The sequence below is a fragment of the Xiphias gladius genome, chromosome 19, assembly GCF_016859285.1.
Source record: "Xiphias gladius isolate SHS-SW01 ecotype Sanya breed wild chromosome 19, ASM1685928v1, whole genome shotgun sequence".
Taxonomy (NCBI): Eukaryota; Metazoa; Chordata; class Actinopteri; order Istiophoriformes; family Xiphiidae; genus Xiphias; species Xiphias gladius.
The window spans coordinates 173761-196536 of record NC_053418.1 but is presented as its reverse complement, the minus strand read 5'-3'; the positions used below and the strand labels follow the sequence as shown (position 1 = coordinate 196536).

Below are 22776 nucleotides of genomic sequence, written 5' to 3'. Positions count from 1 at the left end.
TGCCACATCTCATTATTTTCCTCCGGTTTATAATTAAACATCAGGCTGTCCTCTGCTCTGTGTTGCCAGACAAACGGAAAACCAGTTGGGGCTCTGTGATGGTATGATTTATCATATCTAAAGTACTTTAATGATTAATAATAAAGCAAATCAAAAGACAATCTTATATTACATTTATTTACAGTATAATTTCTTTGAAATCATATATGCTTTTTAAATTTTTGTATATTTCTCCACTCTTATTCTAATTATTATTGTTACCCATTAGCCTTTTAGCACATCGTATTGTACATGCCACCCCTGCATTTCACTGAAGATACTGAAACTATGAGAATGAGACAAAGAAATCTTGAATGTTGAATTTTTAAGATTTGCCTGATATTGAAAAACCGCCATTAAAACATAAAATCTGGAACAGTGATATCTGATGCAGTAACTTAGTGTAGAAGTAAATATTAAACTGTAGTAAAATAAAAGTCATTTGTATTAAAATTTGAATCCATAATTCATTAAACACAGGTGGTAAACTGAGGTTCTGTTTGATCATTAAACTAAAAATATTATTGATTACTTTATTAATGTACTTGACAAGGTTTCCCCCAGGAAATGGGCTAGAAATAGCTGGACAGGTGTTTCACAACGAAAGACTTCCAGTGGCTCAAAGGGCATAATCCCTTATATTTCTGGTAGCCTTTTAATTTGAAACCTCTGCAGGAAGTGTTGGGTTTCATTGACAGTAGCTTAACAGTGAACATGACAAAGATTTTGAGTTGACAGCAGATCAGAAAACTAACAAAAATATGGCCAAATATAAAACAGGAGAAAATAAAAATAAAGCTCTGGTTTTATCTGTAGTTAAGGGAAAAAACAAAAAATGGTGGGAAAAACACTATTTTAATAACTTGAAGCGAAGGTTGGCCCTGAAAAAGGAGCAATAGGTACTGTTGTATAATCACGTTGTGTTTTTTTTCCACTTGAAAACATTCTTGTCTGTTGAATGTGAAGCATCATTCCAGAGTCCATCCGCTTTTATCTGGTTGTAAAGCTTCACAATTAAACCTGAAACATTCAGTTTTTTAAAGTACAGCGAGAGAGAGAGAGAGAGAGGCAGCAGAGGTTTGACCCTCAGCTTCACGTAGGACATTTAGCAGCACAGCAGGTAGAACGACACTGCCCACAATCCCTCTGTAATGACTCCTTTGTCCTCCGTCACATTTCATCTCTCTTTCCATCCTCTCTCTCCAATTAAACCAAACACTCACTCAGCTTCAGGTAAGAAAAAACACTTCTGCTACAAAATTATTCATTATATTAAACCCAAGAGTGAACACACCACAGCTACGGTAAGCACAGAGGGTCAAAGGCTGGACTAAAACTGCTAAAACTGGGGCTGAAACTAACAATTATTTTCATTATCAATTAATCTGCTGATTAACTTCTCGATTAATTGATTAATTAATTGAGCTATGATGTGTCTGAAAATAGGGTAAATTGGGTGAAAATGCCCAGAGTTCAACAGTCGAAAATCAAAAAGAAATTCGGTTCATTATAAGAAGTCATATCTATAGAAAACAAGCAAATATTCGCATTTTAGGGGCTGGATCAGTTCATTTTTGCATTTTTAAAGTGTAAAAGCACAAATTAAACTAAAAACTGACCAGTAAAATTCTTGTTGATTAATTTTCTGTTGATCGACTAATCGATCAATCGACTAATAAAGAAGCTGCTGAGTAATATGTTTCCCAAACTGACCGCCAGATCGTACAAAAAAGGGAATTTCACGGAGGTGTTACCGCTGCAATGCTATTTACAAATGCGTCTAGACAGTTGAGAAACTGTGTCTCAGCCTGCCTGTGCGTGAAAGAATCTGCAGTGAAAACAGGTTTTAGATTCAGGAGCTGGAGAAATTCTGAAACGACCAACAAAAAACACAATCTGTCTGTGGTCCTGGGTTTTCTTTGCCCTGGGCTCAGGCTCTCAGGCTCACGCTGCGTACCACCAGGAAGCACGGCGGACCACAATGAAGTCTTGATTGCCTGTTGTACATGTTAAAGTTTTGTTGGTTGTTGTTGCACATCTGCAGATCTGCAGAAGTCCCAGGTAACCAGACATGAGAGGCAAACAGACACAGTTTCTCAACTGTCTACACACATTTGTGAATAGCACTGCAGCGGTAACACCTCCGTGAAATTCCCTTTACATTTTAATTTTACACCAGTTCTAACTTTGACCCTGAAACCAGGCTTAATCAGAGCTGAGAATGAGAGCGCCCCCACCTGGTTCGAGATGAGGTCCTCGCAGACGGACAAAGCCATCTGGATGGCGTTGGGTTTGTGTGTGACGGAGATGGCGTTCATTTTGAACTTGTCCTTCCCGTACAGAGTGTTGGCCTGGCTCACCGCCTCCTTGAACACCTGCTCGTAACGTTTCTGACTCAGGACGGCTCCGATGTTCACCAGCCTCGGCTCACAGCCACAGCGGGCCACCGAACAGCACTGCAGCACGGCGAGGAGGAGCACGCCACGCAGCTCCACTGAGGAGGAGGAGGAGCAGAGCGAGGTTAGAGAACGTGGAGGAGGAAGGAGGTTAGAAAGCATGGAGGAAGAGGGGGTTAGACAACATGGAGGAGGTCAGAGAACATGGAGGAGGAGGAGGAGAGAGCGAGGTTAGAGAGCATGGAGGGAGGAGGAGGTTAGAGAGCATGGAGGACGAGGGAGGTTAGAGAACATGGAGGAGGTTAGAGAAAATGGAGGAGGAAGAATTTAGAGAAAATGGAAGAGGTTAGAGAACGTGGAAGAGGAAGGAGGTTAGAGAAGATGGAGGAGGTTACAGAACATGGAGGAGGTCAGAGAACATGGAGGAGGAGGAGGAGCAGAGCGAGGTTAGAGAACATGGAGGGAGGAAGAAGGTTAGAGAAGATGGAGGAGGAGGGAGGTTAGAGAAGATGGAGGAGGGGGGGGTTACAGAACATGGAGGAGGTGGTTAGACAACATGGAGGAGGTGGTTAGACAACATGGAGGAGGTGGTTAGACAACATGGAGGAGGTGGTTAGACAACATGGAGGAGGTGGTTAGACAACATGGAGGAGGTCAGAGAACATGGAGGAGGAGGAGGAGCAGAGCGAGGTTAGAGAGCATGGAGGGAGGAAGAAGGTTAGAGAACATGGAGGGAGGTTAGAGAACATGGAGGAGGAAGGAGGTTAGAGAACATGGAGGAGGAGGAGGTGGTTAGACAACATGGAGGAGGAGCACGCCGCGCAGCTCCACTGAGGAGGAGGAGGAGCAGAGGGAGGTTAGACAGCATGGAGGAAGAGGAGTTTAGACAACATGGAGGAAGGGGTTAGAGAAGATGGAAGAGGCTAGAGAGCATGGAGGAGGAGGCTAGAGAGCATTGAGGAAGAGGATGTGGTCAGACAACATGGAGGAGGAGGAGGTGGTCAGAGAACATGGAGGAGGAGGAGGAGGAGGTCAGAGAACATGGAGGAGGAGCAGAGGGAGGTTAGACAGCATGGAGGAAGTGGTTAGAGAAGATGGAAGAGGCTAGAGAGCGAAGAGGAGGAGATTAGGGAACATGGAGGAGGAGGAGGAGCATGCCAAACAGCTCCACTGAGTAGGAGGAGAAGGTTAGAGAACATGGAGGAGGCTAGAGAGCATTGAGGAAGAGGAGGAGGTCAGAGAACATGGAGGAGGAGGAGATTAGAGAAAATGGAGGAGGAGGAGAGGCATGCCAAACAGCTCCACTGAGTAGGAGGAGGAGGAGTAGAGGGAGGTTAGACAGCATGGAGGACTTGGCAGCCATCTTGACAAAAAAACTGAATGTCCAGAATCACCAGTCAAATCTGATCAAAACTGCTTAAAACGTTTGGTGGCTTTGTCCCAAAATAAGGTTTTGAAAAACTGTTATTCCACAGGTGGCACTCCTGCTACACAGGTGCGAGGTTTCACTTGTATCAACGCAACAACACGATCGGCTCGACATGTTTCCTGTTCGGCTGCTACGAAGCAGACGATTGGCTTTTAAGGGGAGGGGCAGGATACGTGTCAGGCAGCCGCCATCTTTTCTATTCAGGATTCTTTAAGTGGTTCGTCTGCTCCCTTCAACGTCTCTGACTCAGCTGTAAAGGACTAGTTCCACATTCTGGGGAATACATTTATTCACTTACTGGTTGAGAATTAAATAAGATTTAACACCACATTCATATTTCCATAGTAAATATTCCTTGTTTCCAAACCAAAACCTCCATCTTTCCTGAACCTTAACCAAAGAGCTATTGTTGTCTTAACTATAGACGGAACTCTGGTTGTGGACCTGGTCTCTGGTGTCGTAGTCCTGATCTTTATACGTACGATTCTGTTTCCTTCACAACGTATTGGCTGTTGCAGTTTGGTTGTATATGAAGGTCATTTCTAGGACACAGGGTTGTTTCCATTCAGTTTCCCCACGTGTCAGGTAGAAATATAGTTCGTCTGAAACATTTGGGCTAATAAATCATTTCTACAAAACATACAACTTGGATTCTACAATAATGGATATTTTTTAAATGATAAATTTTATTTGCTTTTCAGAATGACAACAACAAGCAACAGATCCGGTTTCATGAAGGTTCTGAGGGTCAATCTGTGTTGCAGCTGCTTCAGAGATGTTGATTCACCCGTGTGATCAGTCTGGAGGCTGCAGGTTGTGGAGCTGTTGAAGTGAACTGCATTATACAAAGAGGAGTTTGAACACGTCTGAAACCGTTTCAGCACAAACGGAACCTCACAACCTTCATGAAGGAGGATTATTACAGGACTGTTGGATCAGACTGACTCAGTTTGAGCTGGTGTTTCTAAAACTGTGTAAATGGGAAAATACAAACTCCAAACCATCAGAAGTTGCCATAGAGCTCTAAAATCTGACTAAATATGAGCTGTGATCACCACCATCGTCAGAGACAGACGTGTCTTCTCTTTAAAAACCCGTCTCCTCGTTTCCTCTGTCCTCGCCTCGTTTCCTCGGACTCAGGGGCGAGGAACAGATGAAAGTGAGGAAAACCTGGACGCAGTGTAGGCAACTGAGATGCTCCCACGTCTCTGCTAGACAGCAGCTTCATTACGACTGGATGCCGACACACAGATAATAAGCTACGACGGCTGCCGTCCCCTCGGAGATCAGCTCTGTCAGAACGGCTCCTTATTGGCCAGCGGGGTGAGTTCACGGGTCAAAGTTCACCACAGTTACAGTCGACACGAAACATTCACGTGATACTTCACGGCTGCAAGCGACTCCTCGAATCGCTGTGAATAATCGTTTTTGAAACGCTGACGTGACGAGGCCTTAACACACCTGTCAATCATTTTGGATAGGAGCATCGTCCAATCCTGCGGCTTGAACGTTGGCGGTGGGCGGGGCTTCACCTGCACCTAGATCACTGTTTGGGTCTTTATCAAACTTTATACCTTTTACTGTCAAAACAAAACTCAACACTGTGACTTTGTTCTCAGTGTTGAGGAAGTCCGAACACACAGTTTTTGTCACAATTCAAACTCAGTTTTGTTTTGATGCAGCCAGTTGTCTCGTTCTGTTGAGCTCAACAGGACAGATGCGTTAATCTGAATTTTCATACAAAACTTGAAACTCTAAAGAGCAGAAGAACAAAACGGTGGAGAGGAGGTGGAAAAGAGGAAGAGGATGAATTGACAGAAAATGACCGAAGATGATGAAAGTGCATGTTTTTCCATTTCGTGGTCATTTATGTTTAGATTCATTTTTAAGTTTTGACACAAAAACATAACAGGATATTATATGAGACAAAAGACTTTTTTTTTAAATCCGTATCTTGAATTAAATTATCTGAAATTAATCCCTCGGGACAGAAGAAAAACAAACAATAAACCAATCAGACCAAATGACCTACTGTTTTCAGCGGGTCCTGGTTCTGCTGCAGTTTTCCAAACGAAAAACGATATTTTTTCTGCCTCGGTCTGAATCCGCTCTGAATTCCGTTGCAGAACTGCGTCGTTCGGTCGGTCTCCTGTTGATTTCACCGTCTGTGATTTATTTAAATCACGCTTCCTGCCGGTGTTCCCACCATCAGTCGGGTACCGTCTGCTGGTTCTGCCCCGGTTCGGTCCCGGTGGGCTAGGTGACTCGGTTTCGTCAGGTTAAAGGTCTGGATTTTTTCTGGTTTTGACGAATTGATGAATTAACTGTTGAAGCGGTGAAAATCTCCGACGACGCTGTGCCGTCGCTCACCGTCTCGCACCGGAGGATTCTATCCCGGGTTTCTGTCGCGTCCTGGACCGATTGGATGCAGTTTTTCAGTCACAGTTTAATCGGCAAACCCAGCGGACACTGTTGATCCGGTCCCGTCCTGTTGATCCGCCGCCTCCTCGTGGTGTCGTTTCACGCGTTGAATACTATTTTTCTCGTCAATGTGTCAGGTTACGTTTCAAATCGTGGTCCCGTTGTTCGGGATCTGTCGGTCGAGGCTCGTGATGCTCGCGGACTTCCAGATGACCTGATGCTCGCGAGCCCGCGATCTGTCCTTGGAATCTGACGCTCGCCCCCGCGCGCTCACAGACGGAGGAGAGGAGGCGCGCGCGGCCGCTGGGACGCGGGCGCGAGCGTCGTCTCTCCGGTGTTTGTTGGTGAACCGTCGCGTTCCTCTTCACGCGCGGTCACAGTTCACTGCCTGTTTATACATTTATACTCTGTGACTACACCAGGTTACTACGCATGTCATTACTCATTTATTTATGGAACAGTTTAATAATAAAAAAAGGATTTTGAGAGATTATTCCGATAAAAACACGTAAAAATACAAAATGATAGAATTCAATAGGCTACACATAACTGACCCCGAGGTTCGACATTTTGAATCTGAAGTAAAATAATGGAAACTACATCGAAGAGCCGGGTCTCAGCTGTAATTTGAGCAGGTTTACATCAATATTGAAAGAACTGTGTGGGAGATAGAGCCCAACGTTTAGGGGTCAAAAGTAATCGGACACTTGGCCACCAACTGTGTGTTGGGCAGCTGTGTGTCATTTCGATGTCACTACAAACAAAGCTCACACGTGGGTCAGAGTTGATGAGAGCTGCCATTTAGATCGAGGTAGAGATTCTGTCAATGTGAGGAGTGAAGAGGTGACCATCCGAGTGAAGAAGATTATAACGAGGCACAACAAAAGAAAGCAAAAATCTGTCAGAGAGAAATCGAAATCGATGGTTTCTAAAAAAAAAAAAAAAGCAGCTGTTCACAGGAAAAGAAGAACATGCGAAATGAGCTGATAGACTGAGGAGCACCAGTCTGGTGGATGAGCATCATTTGCATGGTGAAGAAAATCCCCTTTACGACTGCACAGCGAGTCAAGAACGCTCTCCAGGATGAAGGCAGACATGAGTCCATGACCAGAGCCTCAGAGGACTCACCACAAGATGCAAATCCCTGGTAAACCTCTAAAACAGAAAGGCCTGGCTGCAGTTCACAGTTCAGAGTTCTGGAACAAAGTTCTATGGACCGATGGTACAAAAATCAACCTCTGTCTAAATGATGGAGAGGAAAGGAAGAGCTCATGACCCAAAGCCACCGTCTCATCTGTCAAACATGCCTCGGGCATGTACGGCTCCAATTTAACCGGCATGCTGGCATTTATTTATGATTTCACTGCTGACGAAAGAAACGGGATGAATGCAGAGGTTCACAGGAGCATCCTGTGATCAGAATCAGTCAAATGCCTCAAAACTCAGCGGATGACATTTCATCATTCAGCAGGACAACGATCCTAAACGTACGGTCAAAGCAACCACAGAGCTTTTCAGGATGAGGAGGTGGAATATCCTCGACTGGCCGAGTCAGTCTCCTGATCTCAGTCCGACCGAGCAACAGTCCACTTGGTGAAGACCGGACTAAAGGCAGAGACACCCCACAAAAGCAAGAGCTGAAAGAAGCCGTAGTGAAGCTCTGGTAGAGCATCACCAGGGAAGATACGAAGAGTCTGCTCACGTCTGTGGGTCCAAGACTTTAGGCAATGCTCTCTTTTCACATGTTTATATCATGTGAATTTATTACATGGGATTTATGTGATTTGCTGCTTTGACTGTCAATTTAAAAGCATCAACACAACTCCAACCTGAGCCTAATGCGCAATGCACAGGGGATTATTCGGGACATGTAAGCTACGTGTCAACAGATGAGACGCTTTTGTTCATGTGTGTGTCCATCTGTGTGTGTGTGTTTTTGTACTTTTGTAAATAACATTATGGCAGGCTCACCTCCCATCTGGAAACAAAAAGCAGGTCCTCAGACCATGACTTTTTAGAGTTAAGACTTGGTTTTAGCAGTAGCTCAGACCCGCAGGTAGGCACGTGTAGTGGGTTACTGTGAGCTGCAGCGTAATAAAACCAGCAGAAGAAGAGATCCACCATTCATACTCATACGCTCTTCTTCTTCTGTGGTTGTTTCTGTTTTTAAATCACATCCGTCACCCCGTCCACTGCCAGCATGCACGGTTGCCACGGCAACAGGGATGCAGCTCTGGATCCTTATGGTGGTTGCCATAGAAACAAGCATCAACCCTTGTGCCCCACCGGCCTGCCACCAGGCCTGTAATTAACACACACACAGCTATGTCACATCTTCAGTCCAGGTTCCAGATCTGAACTGGTCCCATCAGACATGGTCATGTATGGAGATAGGATGAAAATAACTCATTGCGTTTACTCTTTTTCTCTACCTCTACTTCTGAGTATTTCAAACAAAAGAAAGTAATTTTTATTTGACTTAAAGCAGCTATAATGTGTATTTATAGAATTCCACTGTATGACACAACAAAAGAGGGTTTAATGTTCAGGAGTCTGAACTCTAAGTAACTGGTTGTTGACAAGTTCAACATGTCAACTGAAAAGATGAACATATGTCAGGGTCGTGTTTACTACAGGTTTAAGTATTTTCTCTCTCATGTATTGTGCTTTGCTACATTTCAAGTCACAAGATTCAAACAGTAATAGTTGAACAGTTGAAAATAGAAATCACACGATAAAGTCCTGATAAACTGTGTGAGAAAGGAGCCAAATCAGCAGCGGCAGCAGGAGGGCAGAGCTCCATGACCAGGGAGGAGGCTCTGCTCTTAGCCCCCAGCCTGGAAAACATACATGTGCTAATGGTACAGGCGCACTGAGTGCTGGGGGAGGGAGGGGTGCTTTCGCAACTAGGCTGAGGCTAGCAGTTTGTGCATGAACAATCCCAGTCCCATTAATTTTCCCAATGACAATGTTAGTGACCCCGTTCGATCAACATGAAACTCTTCTGCTACAACCATCAGAACAAAATAAAAAGTCAAAAGTAAAAAGAAGCTTCTGGAGAAGTCAACTACAAGTCCCACGGTGCATTTCAGCAAGAACCAGCCAATCCCAGAGCTTAAAATTTTGACTAACAGCAGGGGGCATTTGGAACCAAACCTAATTCCTCAGGAACAAAGTGTAAACGATTTAAACTGGTGACCAGAACATGAACCTCCAGGGTCATCACATTATCCAGGTGAGTCCTGAGATTCTGTTCAGTGACATCCAGGAAGAAAAAAACTGACATGTGAACTCAGAACTAGGAAAAACCAGGACCCACCTTCATTAATGACTGATTTCACGCACCACCTGGCGCTAAGTGGCCCGGACAGGTGCAGGCTGGGTCTGACTAGCATGAGGACGGCGGACCCTCCAGCTGTGACTGTTCGTGACGGGTTCTCTCCTCACAGAGGAGACCGCCCTAATGGTCGCTTTTCCAGAGCCGGACACGCAGGAGGAGAGATGTCGGGTTTGGATGAAACCGAGTGGAAGACCTCACTCACAGCTGAATCCAGCAAAGATCAACCAAAAACTCCTTCGTTTGCTCCAAGGTAAGATGCTAACTAACGCTAGCGTGCACGGTTATTAGCTAATACTAATTCTAAGTTATAGCAAATGGAAAAGCGGGATAATTTAGTTTTGCTAGCGATGGGCTAAAGCTCATATCCTTACTAGACCACAAAAGCAACAGGGAGTCCTAACTAGACGTTAGCTTAAAATAAAGAAGATGCGGACTCACCCTGCTGTTCGCGGGTGTTTGTCCCGCCGCTCGCGTTGGGACCCGTGAGGGTTGGACGTCCTGGTCCTGCCCGTCTGCTTCTCTCTGATATTTCAGCACTGTCCTCCGGGTTATCTCTCACTGAGGTCGTGGTGGACGCCACTGATCGACCTGGCCAGGTGCGACAGCTTGACCAGGGTAGCAACGGTAACCGCGGGGGGCGGGGCTTAGCGAAAGGTGGGCTGCCTGAGTTTTGTCTCAGAGACCGTATATCGATAACCGATAATCAGTTGTACACACAGGCTGCGAAATTTCAGTCGACAGAAGTTGGAATTCATAGTTGTTTTGGACATAGAGTCGATGGTGGTGGTGTTCCGCTTGTGTGCGTTGACATGTTACTGTTAATGCACTTTGTTTTATATCCTAGATTAGTTCTATCATATCACATTGTCATCGTCATATACTCCTTTTATCTGAGTCCTTTTTTTTACACGAGTAATTTTACTTTTACTTGAGTAAAATATTCTGGTATCCTTTCCATGTTGGAAGGTGCTGTCCCTTAGCTTCTGTCCTGTGTGACGTCACTGTCTCATCCTCGTTACTGAGCTCAGCTGTGAACATGAAGTAGGACACGTATGATGTCACCATTTATCTCCCCGGTGTGTGTTGTCCTGAGGAGTGGGTTTCCTTCAGCTTCCAGGCCAGTGAACACACACACACACACACACACACACACACACACACTCTCTAATGCTTTTTCTGTTTCAAGCTGAGTGCGTTGTAAGGCGGACGGAGAGATGCATGCTGGGACGCCTTTGTAGCCTACTGTGTCCCTGGGGCCATCAGTGTCAGTGTGTGCATTACTGTGTGTGTGTGAGTGTGAGTTTGAGAGAGACTGGTTGTACATTCAGTAGTGTCAGACAGTATCAGTCATGCAGCAAGGCTACCACCACATTCACGTAGAGAGTAAACATAAACCAGTTTATTGACATTAAACCGGTTTACTGACATTAAACCGGTTTACTGACATTAAACCAGTTTACTGACATTAAACCGGTTTACTGTGTTCAGGTACCGACATTAAACCGGTTTACTGACATTAAACTGGTTCACTGACATTAAACCGGTTTACTGTGTTCAGGTACAGACATTAAACCGGTTTACTGACATTAAACTGGTTCACTGACATTAAACCGGTTTACTGTGTTCAGGTACCGACATCAAACCGGTTTACTGACATCAAACCGGTTTACTGACATCAAACCGGTTTACTGTGATCAGGTACCGACATTAAACCGGTTTACTGTGATCAGGTACCGACAATAAACCGGTTTACTGTGATCAGGTACCGACATTAAACCGGTTTACTGTGATCAGGTACCGACATTAAACCGGTTTACTGACATTAAACCGGTTTACTGTGATCAGGTACCGACATTAAACCGGTTTACTGTGATCAGATACCGTCATTAAACCGGTTTACTGACATTAAACCGGTTTACTGTGATCAGATACCGTCATTAAACCGGTTTACTGACATTAAACCGGTTTACTGTGATCAGATAACGGCATTAAACCGGTTTACTGACAATAAACCGGTCTACTGTGATCAGGTACCGACATTAAACCGGTCTACTGACATTAAACCGGTCTACTGACATTAAACCGGTTTAATGTCAGTAAAGCGGTTTACTGTGATCAGATACCGACATTAAACCGGTTGAGAGGGTTTATCAGACACTCAAATACTGCACAGATGTTGATAATACTCACACAGGATTTTGTGACTCTGGAACGTCATCACAGTGACAACTATTTTATCTCATGTCATGACGATCTTGATATAAACAACCAAAATACAATATGCGCTTGTGTTGCAACGAAAGTCGAGCCTGGGTCAACCTTTTTGCTGGACGACGGTGTTTTGTTTGGTTTTGTCCTCTGTGTCGACACCCCCGCTGCAGTTTTGGTAACGGACCTGTTCCTCACATCTGCAGCTGATATTTCACAGTGCATATTTTTGTCTGATCTGATTTGAGGTCAGTTTGTTATTGTTCAGTTCTTGAAGCTCACAAACACAAGTTGTTAGTTTTTCCTCCATCTTTCAGTTCAAGCAGTGGTCAGCAGTGATTGGCTGAGCCCACAGAGGTCAGAGCAGCTCAGGTCAAAGCTCAAATTGAGGTGAACTTTAGGCGCTCAGACTTCCACCCATACACAGTAATGACATCTATCACTCGGTCCCAGCAACACGCCCACCAGGGGAGGAACCACACTGTTGTGAGCAGTTTTAATTAGTTTTGACTTTAAGATCGATTTTATTTTTTAAGAAACGTTGGTGTTTTAGATCGATTTTAAACTACTTTTAACCGATTTTACTGACTCCTTTACTACTACTTGTGCCCCGATCGGACGTCTAGGTTTGTGGCTGTTGATTGCTGCAACAGCTGCTTGCTAGACTAGTTGGCTTGTTTTTAGCCCATCAGCTAAGCTAACCAGTTTTTTTTAAGCATGGCTTCACTTACCTCGCCATCCGACTGTGTAAACTGCAAACGGCGCAGTCAAGAGATTTTTGAACTCCAGGAGAGAATCTCCATTCTATACCAGATCCGAGAGGTGGCGAGGCACATTGACTCACTAGCCCAGTGCCGGCTGCCAGTAGCCTTGACCTGGAGGCTATGGTGTGGCTCAGACGCAGACGGACGATCCTTGGCTTCATCTGGGTGCCAGGCGTGAGGTACCCCCCAGCTCCACCGTACCACCACCGCAGGGATTAAAACCAAAGTCCCCCCCCTACGTTCGAAGTCGTCCTAGAGCCAGCCATGGACTACTGTCAGAAATGGTGGCCTGTGTCCGTCTCATCTCCCTCCACCACCTCATCGTCCTCAGATGACAAACAGACTCAGCATACTGGAGTTCCCCCCGCTGGTTGAGCACGTTCACCCTCCGTCTTCGCTGCCCTCGTCTGCTGAGCCGCCTTCTCCGCCGAGGCCGCCGGTGTCGAGAAGGTTAACTCACCTGCTACGAATTGGGTCAACAGCTAATTTCACTGCCCAACCATCAGGCAGCAGGGTTCAGGAGAAACTCAGAGCCCGTGGTTGTCAACAGAGGCTTGGGTACGAATCCTCAGGCACCTCCCTCTTCATCCTGTCTCATCCTTGGCCCATCTATGGTCCGGCATCTCGACGTGTCAAAAGCAACCACTTGTCTGCCCAGGGCTCAGGTAATCCACATAAACTCAACACTTCCTGACCTGTTGGAAGAATATCCCGCTGCTGCTTCAATCCTATTACATATTGGGTCAAATGGCTAAGTCTTAGCAATCGGAAACACTCAAACAAGATTTTATAATGCGTTTACTCTGGCCCTCTGTCCTCGCCTTGTTTCATGGGTCCAGCAGCTGCGTATTTGGCTGAAAGGGTACTGCTTTACCCCATGGTATACCAGTGGAATAGATATGATTCATAGACAATCCCCATACTTTTAATTCCAGAAAAGGTTTGGGATTCATTTGAACATCGGAACTTCGTGTCAGCAAGAAAAATCGGATCATTTAAACATACTGATCTCACAGACTGATCCTGATATTCTGGTTGTCACAGAAACCTATCTTAAAAAAGCAGAAATACATATGATTTGTCAGTAAATGGTTACAATATCTGTATATAGAATAGAGAGGATTGGTAGAGATGGAAGTGTTGCTATATCTGTCATTGTAAAGTGTCGATCCCGTATGCTCTTACTGTGCATAAATGCTTTGAATTTATTGCCCTAACAAACCGGATGTGGATTAACAGTTCCGTTGTGTTGGTAGGTATCTATGCGCCTTCTTCAGCCGACTGGTAAACTGAAGGACCTACTCTCTCAGTATATTCACTCAGAAATGATAGCCCTAGGTGACTTAATGGTTATCCAGTGCTTTTCAACACCTTAAGGAATTGTGCAGTAATGTGAACATTTCATAACTGATTACTGAGCCTGTCAGGCCAAAGCCCAAAAATCATAACAGATCCGCATTAATAGATCTTATCTTAAACAATAGAAGTAATAAAACTGTTGCCACTGGTGCAATCATGTATAAAACTGCACCGGATTTAGCAAACAATCATTATGTGCATAAATACATTCACATGATGAGAGACACGCACAAGCTCGAACCGGACTCTGAATATCTCTTTAAACTGAACTCTGTGATGACTGGTTGAAGTTGTAGTTATGGCGGGTGGGCAAGCTTAAAAATACTGTATATGTTCATGCATGTCCTCATGAACCTGCTCAGAGACACATTAAGGGAACTGGTAATGTAATTGCAGATGCCGGGTCCCACCTGTGGACCCTCAGATCCTTGTTGCTTATTGTTCCTCTGCTCATCTCGGTCCTTCGTCCTCTTAAACCACCACCTGCGGTACTGGGTTTGCTGGGGTTGCCGGGGTAAATCTAACTATAAAGATCACGGTCTAGACCTGCTCTATATGAAAAGTGCCCTGAGAGAACCTCTGTTGTGATTGGGCGCGATATAAATAGACTTGACTTGACTTGACTTGAATGCCAAGTTGGAGGTTCTTAGTGGAGCCTGTGGAGGGGGGTGTAAGGTCCCCTCCCTTTCTGCCTGCTCTGTCTAACCTGTCTCGTTTGCAGGTGTGTGCGGGCAGGAAGGGGTCGTTAGTCTGATTGTGGTGGCACCTGGTTTGGCCTCTCCTGGGCTCCACGGTTCCAGGTTGTGGTTCATGTCAGCAACACCAGCACCCCCCCCACCCTCGTTTATCTTCTGTCAATAGTTCTGGTTATTTATTCATGAATAAAATACTTGTTTGACATTAAATCTTGTTTGGTTAATGTGCCAAACAATACAGAATTATTTCATTATTATTTTATTTTTGTTTTGTTTGACGTTTCTAACTGACTGGATGAATGAGGTCCGACCAGCTCATAATGCCTGGTTGGTTGAATTAACTTAGTTGGTGGGCTCTGATTTGTTGGTTTTTAATGTTTTCTGTATCTATAATGAACAAAGTCCCATCTCTAAACAGTGACACACACGTCTGTTTAATTATGACTGTGTGTGTGTGTGTGTGTGTGTGTGTGTGTGTGTGTGTGTGTGTGTGTGTGTGTGTGTGTGTGTGTGTGTCATGTTAAGTAGGAAGCCTCGGGTCGTCCATTAAAACACAAGGAAGCTACCATTGAGAGAACCAGATCTTCATAAAATAAACATATTGTCGACCTCTTACTGTCAGATCTGCAGCAGTGATCTTGGTTACGCCAACAGAGACGATTAAAATAATAACAGACATTATTTTTATAGCAGCTTTCAAAACACAGAGCTCGTAACAAATCAACTCCACCATTAATTAAAGATCCAGCCAATAAGAGTTCAGTGAATAATAGAATCAAATACCATAAATTCAATAAAATAAGATCAGCACAGGAAAATAAACAGATAAAACGCATTGGAACTGGGAGAAGAACTTTTGATTAAAAATAAGTTTTAAGAAGTGACTGACTATCCAGCCTCAGATCTGTTAAACCTGGTCACCATTAGTCCTGGTCCAGGACTTAAGAACAGCCAGAAGGTCCCTGCCTGACGATCTGAGTCTCTGCCCGGTAGAGGAGCAGCAGTTGAGTAATAGAACTAGGAACTAAACCCTGAAGGGCTTTAACTCTTTTTCATCCAGTTTGCCCCATTAGCTTCCCTTAAGTCACTTTACTACTGTTAAAGGAATTGTTTGACATTTTCGGAAATATTTGTTCAGTGTTTTTTGCCAAGTGTAAGGTTCGGGTTGTGCTGAACAGAAGTTCGCACAATGTGTTGTCCGATATGTTAGAAATCATAAGTGTTTAATTGTGACATTCAAATCTTAAAATCAACAGTAGAACTGACTCGTGACCAGTGAAGAGAGGTGGAAACAGGAGGAATGTGGTTTTCGTCGAATGTGTTAAAAGCCGAGCAGCTGCGTTTTCAAAAGCTAAAGACGTGAGCTTCTCTGGCTTTAAACCCTGGATGTAGTTACTGAAATTTCATCCACAGTGGGACTCTGATAAAGGAGTCAGAGGCAGGAGTTTTAGGGGCAGGATCCAGGGACATGGAGGGGTGGTATCAGAAACATGAAGAACAACGTAGACGTACTGACAGGTTGGTAAAATGTCCAACAGTCAAGGTTAAGTCAAAGGGAGTTCAGAGGAGAAACGATCTGAACATACTTTGTGGTCCTGACGTACCTCGCTGGTACAAACCTCTATCAGGATGTTCTGACGAAGATCAGCACTGAACACTCGTCACACAAATGCAACGGACAGATGAAAACACACACGGTCCTGTCTCCTTTTAGTGCTGCAGCAGCTCAATCAGCACTGCACGGACAGCGGCGCCCCCTACTGACGGACGGCTTTAACACTTCCGAGAGGATCCAGCACAGCATCCCCCCCCCCGAATGAAGTAACAAACACTCTGAAAACCAGCGAGTCATATATCAGGATTTATTTCAGATTTAGAGGCTGTTTGTTCAGAAAACATCTGTACACAGATCAGAGAGGAAAAGCACACAACACACATCTTTAATGCATCACACACACTCTCAAGATTAACATTTTAAAGGTTTTATACAGAGACTCAAACATTAATGTTTGAGTCTTAAAATCAAACACAGAAATGGTTACAGTGTCTGAGTTCACTCAAAGAACCAAAACAGTTTAATTTGATCTGATGAGGAGGATGATGATGTTCACAGTTCATGTTTCTGACACACCATTAATAATAAACACACATTAAAAACAAACACATGCTGTGAGCTCTGCTGCCCTCTGCAGGAAAAAACTCTCCCTGCTGGAGATCTGAGGTCAGATTCATGAAATAATAGTAGGAAATAATTCTTCACAAATCAAACTTTCTTTCAGAATCTTCACGTTGACATGTAGATAAATGCCGATGCTGATACAAGCAGAGAGCTGCGCTGCGTTTGCAGCTGCTGAAGTCTTGAATCAGCCCAGGAAGACCAGCGGCCGCTTGGTGGAAGCTGATGTGGTTCCAAATAAAGAACAAAGAATAAAGTAAACATGGATGCTGTCTGAAAGAAAATGTCCTTTTCACGTCTTGTATTAAAAAAGTTAAAGCTGATCAGCTGCTGCTTTCAAAGCTCAGACGTTGGAGCGTCCTTGAACGCATCAGCAGGGACAGTTTCTGCTGCAGCATCATGATGATTAACGATGACAAAAAAATCTTGGTGAAATGAAGTGGGAGCAGATTTCAGTCTGACTGCACCTTCACCGATGGAAACAGTAAAGGCGGCTGTGTCAGGTAGCATCTCATCACCTGTGCTTCAGCTCACACCTGAGGCACGCGCCAGAAGAGCCAAACGGACAGAGGCAGCCGGTACCACGTTGGGTCTTTCCAGGGAGAGAATCTGATAAAACCGCTGCTTTTCTACAGAGCAGACGCATCAACACTGGGAATCTCAGCTCTCTACACAGAATCAGCGGGTTCATGTGTCAGGTAGCGCTGATCGACTGACAGAGAATCCGTTGCCAAGTCTCCGATTATCTGCATTATTCAGACAAAACCACCGTCCAAAGTCTCGGGTATCGCTTCCTAGTCCAGTAAACCGTCTTTCTTTAGGTTTTTGATTGCTGGTCAGACGTGTGAAGACATAAACTTGGATTCTGAGAAAATGACTTGGGCTTTTTTTTTCTTTCACCATTTTCATATTATATACCGATTGATTGATCAATAAGGAAAATAATAGATAGTAGCAGCGCTCTGCTCGGGCACATCACAGACACACCTGTACTGGATGTCGGGACCTTACTCCGCCACGTGTTAGAGATGCTGCAGAGCGTTAGCTCGTCCAAATCACGAGCACTCAAAGCAGCGGTGCGAGGTCAAGCCTCGCTCACAATCGCATTCATTTTCTGTGGCACGTGATGGTTGTGCTTCTTGTGGCAGAGAAGCCTATGATACACGTCAAAACACCCACGCCGGTTGTTTTCTATGTAAAGTCTTAAACACAGAACCGAAAAGCAGCAGTTTTATCACGTCAGGTCCCTGAATCAACACATAGAGATTATTGTTGGACGTGTGCTGTTCCTCCTCCTGTTGTCTCTACACCATCTTCATCACGACGTTGTTGTATAGTGAGTCCCGCTGCTCCTCCCTCTGCTCCTCCTCCTCCTTCTGCTCCCTGTCCTCTTCGTCTTCTTCTTTATTGGTGCTTTGATTAACAAGAAACGCCCTCTGGGGTCGTTTGGGCACGGCGTAGTCGTCCACCCGGGGGTTGTACGGGTACTCGTGACCTTTGGGGTCAGCAGCTGTACCCATGATCCTCCAGGCACCTCCTCTCATCTCCTCGGGGTCATCGTACACCGAGGTGGGGGGAGTGGACTTATGCTCTCCGGCAGCGGCGGCGCAGCCTTCAGGCTCGTCGTAGATGTGCTCCACCTTCCCGTACGTCGGTCCGAGGTTGTTGACTTCGCTCGGGACGATGTTTCTGACCTTCATCTCGTCTATGCTGTCGTAGAGCGGATCGGCACTGGACTCAGAGACACGAGCCTGGTGGGAGTTCAGGATGTCCGCCATGACATTCTTGGCGATGGTGTCAAAGGGGAGGGAGTACTCTGGCTCTGGGCTGATTTGAGGGGGGGTGCAGGGAAGAACCAGACTGCCTCTTCGCTCCTTCCTCTCCCTCTTGGTGCCTCGCTCGCCGGTGGGCGGCATGGTGACCTGGGAGTACATCTTCTCCGGGTTCGGGCTGGAGCTCAGTTTGGGGCTAAGGCGGGAATTGTGAGTGGGGGTGGAGCTGGGCCCCGGGGCCGGGTTTGGGCCGGGCTCGGCATGGGGCAGAGGGCAGCTGGAGATCATCTTGACCTGGTTCTTACGGGGGACGGGGTCGCCGCGAACGTCCAGAGTCAAACTCTTCACCCCGGTCAACACTTTGTCGACTGGAGGCTCAAGACGAGACTGAAAACAGAACAGGTGACAGTTAGGTAATTGATCACTGATTGGTTATCTCTCTATCTAAATCATTTCAGTCAGCTTTATTTTTGGTGATCTTTTATTGCCCCAGTCTTCACCAAGACTGGACGGAAGTTGTGCAGCAGAAGCAGCCGTCGAACACTTCATCATGTTACAGTTTCATTTGTTCACTTTCCTGTCCGACCTGTTGCTAAAGCCTGAAGCGTAAGGACTTTCCACTGGTTTTTATAATCACACTGGGCAAACCGCGAACCAGTGCGTTGAAGAACGTGGTTCTGTACAGAGCCGTGGTTTGATGTAATTCAGGAAACAAGAAACGGTCAGTTTGTTTCCGCTGAAACAAAATCTCCTGGCAGTTTCCCTCATCTCGTCATCGTATGTAGGTAAGATGCGAGGTTATAATATACACCCAGGTATTACATCGGCTGCTCTTATGCGCTGAACTGCTGCAGTGATGGTATGTTGAATTTATTTATAGATGTCCTTTAGTGACATGTCCGGTTTTTAGTAATGTTACACAACTCACCTGTAAAGTTACTTAAATATTCATGTTTGTTGGTATTTCAGTCTTTGTCAGCTGAGCCTGTTTGGTTTTATAAACGGTGAGGTGATGCTTTGGTTTGTTAGAAACTGAATTTACGTCGTCTATTAATGTGCGATCGGACCCAGGAAGAGGAAGAGCCTCTGTTCTCATGAAGTTCATGAGGATCCTAGTAAATGAAATAAATCAGTTTCAGTTGCTGGATTTCATGCCTTGGTTTGCATGAAAACAGAGTTCTGGTCCAGGCTAAACCTGACAGATCACACAGCCCTCTTCTTCTCCCTGTTGGACTTGGTGAGTTCAAATGAACCAACACAGTAGGACTCTTCAGACTATTCAGAACCACAACTGGGGTCCAATCCAAAGAAGACTGGGAACCTATGAAGTATGTAGCTCTTTGTGTTTATAGACAGTCTGTGTCCTACCAGCTGGGGGCGCTGTTGTTGTGAAGGAGTGGAGCTCTCTTTGTCTTTGTGATGACTCATCTGAAGACTTGGATGTTCGGTTACCATGCTGTACACACTGTCGTCCGCCTGCAGAGGGAAAACGTCAGACCGTTTTAATCTGGAGGAAAAACTCCACCAGCTGAGAAGCAGATTTCTGCTTCTCTGATCCACAACATCGCAGTCTAAGAGCCCACAGTTGCGAGGAAATGAACCAATGGAACATCTAGGAATCTTAATTTTATTTTTAAATCATTCATTCTGGCAATCCTGACTTTAATTCTGACCTTATTTTAATAATCCAAACTTTATTCTGAGATTACTGACTGTATTCTGATTGTGCTGCCTTTATTTTGACGCCAAACACAGAGGACCTGTAATGTCAGCTGACCTGAGCAGCAGGGGGTTGTGGGATATGGCTGCGGGACTGAGGCGGCGGTGGTGTCCTGCTCTGGGCCTGCGGTATGTTGAAGGGCAGGGAGGGCAGGTTCGTGTTCTGGGGGGTCTCTGGACTCAGCTGGCCCCCCGCGGAGGTCTGTCTGTGGGGGAGGGAGATCCTCTGCAGGTTGATGGCCGCTTCCACGGCCTGAAACAGGATGTTCCCCTGTTTGGTTTCGAACTCGAAACTCCCCTCGCCGGACTCACACCTGCGGCCTGCCTCGAAGGAGAAGGTGAACTGGAGACAGGAAACAGGATCGGGATTAAACCAGACTTCAGTCTTAAAATCCTGACTTTATTCTCACTCTAGAGTCTCTGAGGGTCCTCGCAGGGTTCTGCAGGGACGTCAAGAAGCCCGTTTCTGCTGCGATGTTATGAAGTCAGAGGGCTTTTAATTTGGAACGACGGATACAGGAAGTGTCAAGGTTTGATCCACAGTAACCATTGACAACCAACAAGTCTCGAGTCTCCAAAATGGACAAAAGTACGAGCACGATAAAGTATAAGTACGCTGAAGTGTTTGGTTTTCTGTGTGTGTGTCACCTTGTCTCGTCCAAAGCGGCGCAGGAATCTGTAGGGCCAGGTGTACACGACGTCTCCTGTCTTGTCCAGCAGGTGAAGAGTGTCCCTGTCCACTCGCAGGACTCTGTCTCCTTTCAGTTTGCAGCGATCAGACGCCTCCGTCCTCCGAACACACACTCTGAAGTCACGCACTGAAACGCACATTGTTCAGGTTTCAGACTGCATCGGCTCGGACTTCGGATTATAGATTAATAGATTGAGCAGATTCATTGGTAAAAGGTTACAGTAAATAAAAAAGCCCTAATATCGTTTTGCAAATGCTGAATCTCTGAAAGTGTCGTGTTTAGAGCTGCAGCATTTAGTCAATGAACCCAATAAACGATTTGGTAATCGATGAATCGTGCCTGACATTTGCTGGTTTCAGCTTCTGTCCGACTGTCGGTCTTGTTCTCAGGTCAGATGTGAGTCGACCTGACTCGATAGAGGTTAAATCCAACTAAACGGTTCCAATGAAACGAACCGAATGTGCGAGCCGGGCTTCAGGCCACGGCTGCCCTGCGACGACCGTAGACCCAACCGGAGCCTGTTCTCTGATCGGTTACTGCAGGAGCCGAGAGAAAGGACCCAGACCGCTGAGTTCTCCGACTGCAGCGCTTCACAGGTTTTCAGTCGTTAGACACTGAACTGAAGCCGATCCACACTCAGGAGGAAACCACACACACACTCTCTCTCTCTCTCTCGGGCAGGTGTGTGTGTGTGTGTGCGCTGCAGGTGTTTGAGGATGTGGGGAAACAGTAGCAGCTTCAGGCGCTGCACATCACGACCTCAGTTTTACGAAGACATGTCACTATTGACTACATATCGCTACTACAACACAGTCTGGTGCTTTACATCGCGCTGCTATGAAAAGACTCAGCTCTGACTAATTTACACTTGAATTCTTTTTCCTCCAGGTCTCTTCATATCTCTCTCTTATCTAAATCGCTGTGTGCTGCCTCTGTGTTTTGAAGTTTTAATGAGCCGTTTATATACAGTACGTTGTATTGTCACAAAGCTCTCTGGTGCAGAACAGACTGTCTGACTCTTATTGATCAGGTTATCGATCGGATCCGCACTAAAAATGGAAAATGACCAGTAAGCGTCTCTGTCGTTTAGCTAAAGACATCAACTCGTACATCGTCACATCTGTGGCATCTGAAATGCGTCTCTAAGTAATAAATGACAATTAAACACAAAGTCTATTAATTAATTGATTGATTAAAAAAAAAGTGAGCTCTTATAAATTGATTACTAAATTTGCATTTAAAAATTATTAAATTAAAGTAAACCAGGTGTTAATTAATAATTCGATTTCCTTTGTACTGCCAAATAAATGATAAACGAAAAATATAGATGAATAATTTCACCTGGATTTGTGTTCACATGAATTTGAAGGCTCTTGTCACTGAAACTGAACCTAAAACTGTGATGACACCTGTCGGGTCTCCAGCAGCTCCGTAACAACCGCTAAATCCTCGAAGAGAGCATGGACGCGTAGTCCTAGAGCTTCAGACTCCGTTGACCTCTGCAGCCGTGGGTCTGAGTTCCCTTCAGTTGTTCTGCAGCCTGCTGACTAACCACCTGCATCACCTTGTTATATCTGTGTAGTAGCGATGAGCTTTATAAAGAACAGACGCAAAGCACAGAGTTCTGGTTTACCTCACGACCTCATCGGCAACACCAACTAAATATAAACTCCCAATCAGAGCTGCGGCTGGAGTCCAACCAGCAGAATATGAGGAGAAAGACGGAGAGAGAGTGTATCGCGCCTGCATCTGAGACAGTTTGTGGG

At 45.3% G+C, this 22776-nt stretch overlaps 3 protein-coding genes across 19 annotated transcripts in view; 1 reads left to right on the top strand and 2 right to left on the bottom strand.

Annotated features, from left to right (window-relative positions):
- grin1b (glutamate receptor, ionotropic, N-methyl D-aspartate 1b) overlaps positions 1 to 10161 on the bottom strand; it is an 86053-nt gene extending 75892 nt beyond the window's left edge. For 14 of the 15 annotated variants that reach the window (XR_005709507.1, XR_005709513.1, XR_005709512.1 and 11 more), the window contains exons 1-2: positions 9605 to 9701; positions 2277 to 2533 (exon numbers count right to left, since the gene is read on the bottom strand). Coding sequence is in view for 7 of the 15 variants with exons in the window: in XM_040154996.1 (XP_040010930.1) it covers positions 2277 to 2533; positions 9605 to 9680 (333 nt within the window). In the remaining 8 variants the exon portion in view is untranslated. Of the gene's footprint in view, positions 1 to 2276; positions 2534 to 5896; positions 6674 to 9604; positions 9702 to 10063 lie in introns of those variants that run through there. The other variant, XM_040155000.1, reaches the window with a different exon arrangement.
- si:ch73-311h14.2 (uncharacterized protein LOC556846 homolog) lies at positions 9441 to 22739 on the top strand. 3 transcript variants are annotated; one of them, XM_040155007.1, is made up of 3 exons: positions 9441 to 9875; positions 10160 to 10279; positions 10592 to 10726. In XM_040155007.1, exons 1-3 carry the CDS (start codon positions 9749 to 9751, stop codon positions 10603 to 10605), a joined length of 261 nt encoding a protein of 86 aa, XP_040010941.1. In that variant the 5' UTR covers positions 9441 to 9748; the 3' UTR covers positions 10606 to 10726. The 3 variants fall into 3 exon arrangements, 1 of the variants encoding a protein (XP_040010941.1); XR_005709516.1 differs by lacking the exons at positions 10160 to 10279; positions 10592 to 10726 and adding an exon at positions 22691 to 22739; XR_005709515.1 differs by lacking the exons at positions 10160 to 10279; positions 10592 to 10726 and adding an exon at positions 16931 to 17036.
- Positions 16512 to 22776, bottom strand: part of LOC120805114 (docking protein 2-like) — a 21576-nt gene continuing 15311 nt past the window's right edge. The window contains exons 5-8 of the mRNA XM_040155005.1: positions 20967 to 21136; positions 20377 to 20661; positions 19968 to 20075; positions 16512 to 18986 (exon numbers count right to left, since the gene is read on the bottom strand). Of these exons, the coding sequence (XP_040010939.1) occupies positions 18132 to 18986; positions 19968 to 20075; positions 20377 to 20661; positions 20967 to 21136 (1418 nt within the window). The 3' untranslated portion in view covers positions 16512 to 18131. The remainder of the gene's footprint in view (positions 18987 to 19967; positions 20076 to 20376; positions 20662 to 20966; positions 21137 to 22776) is intronic.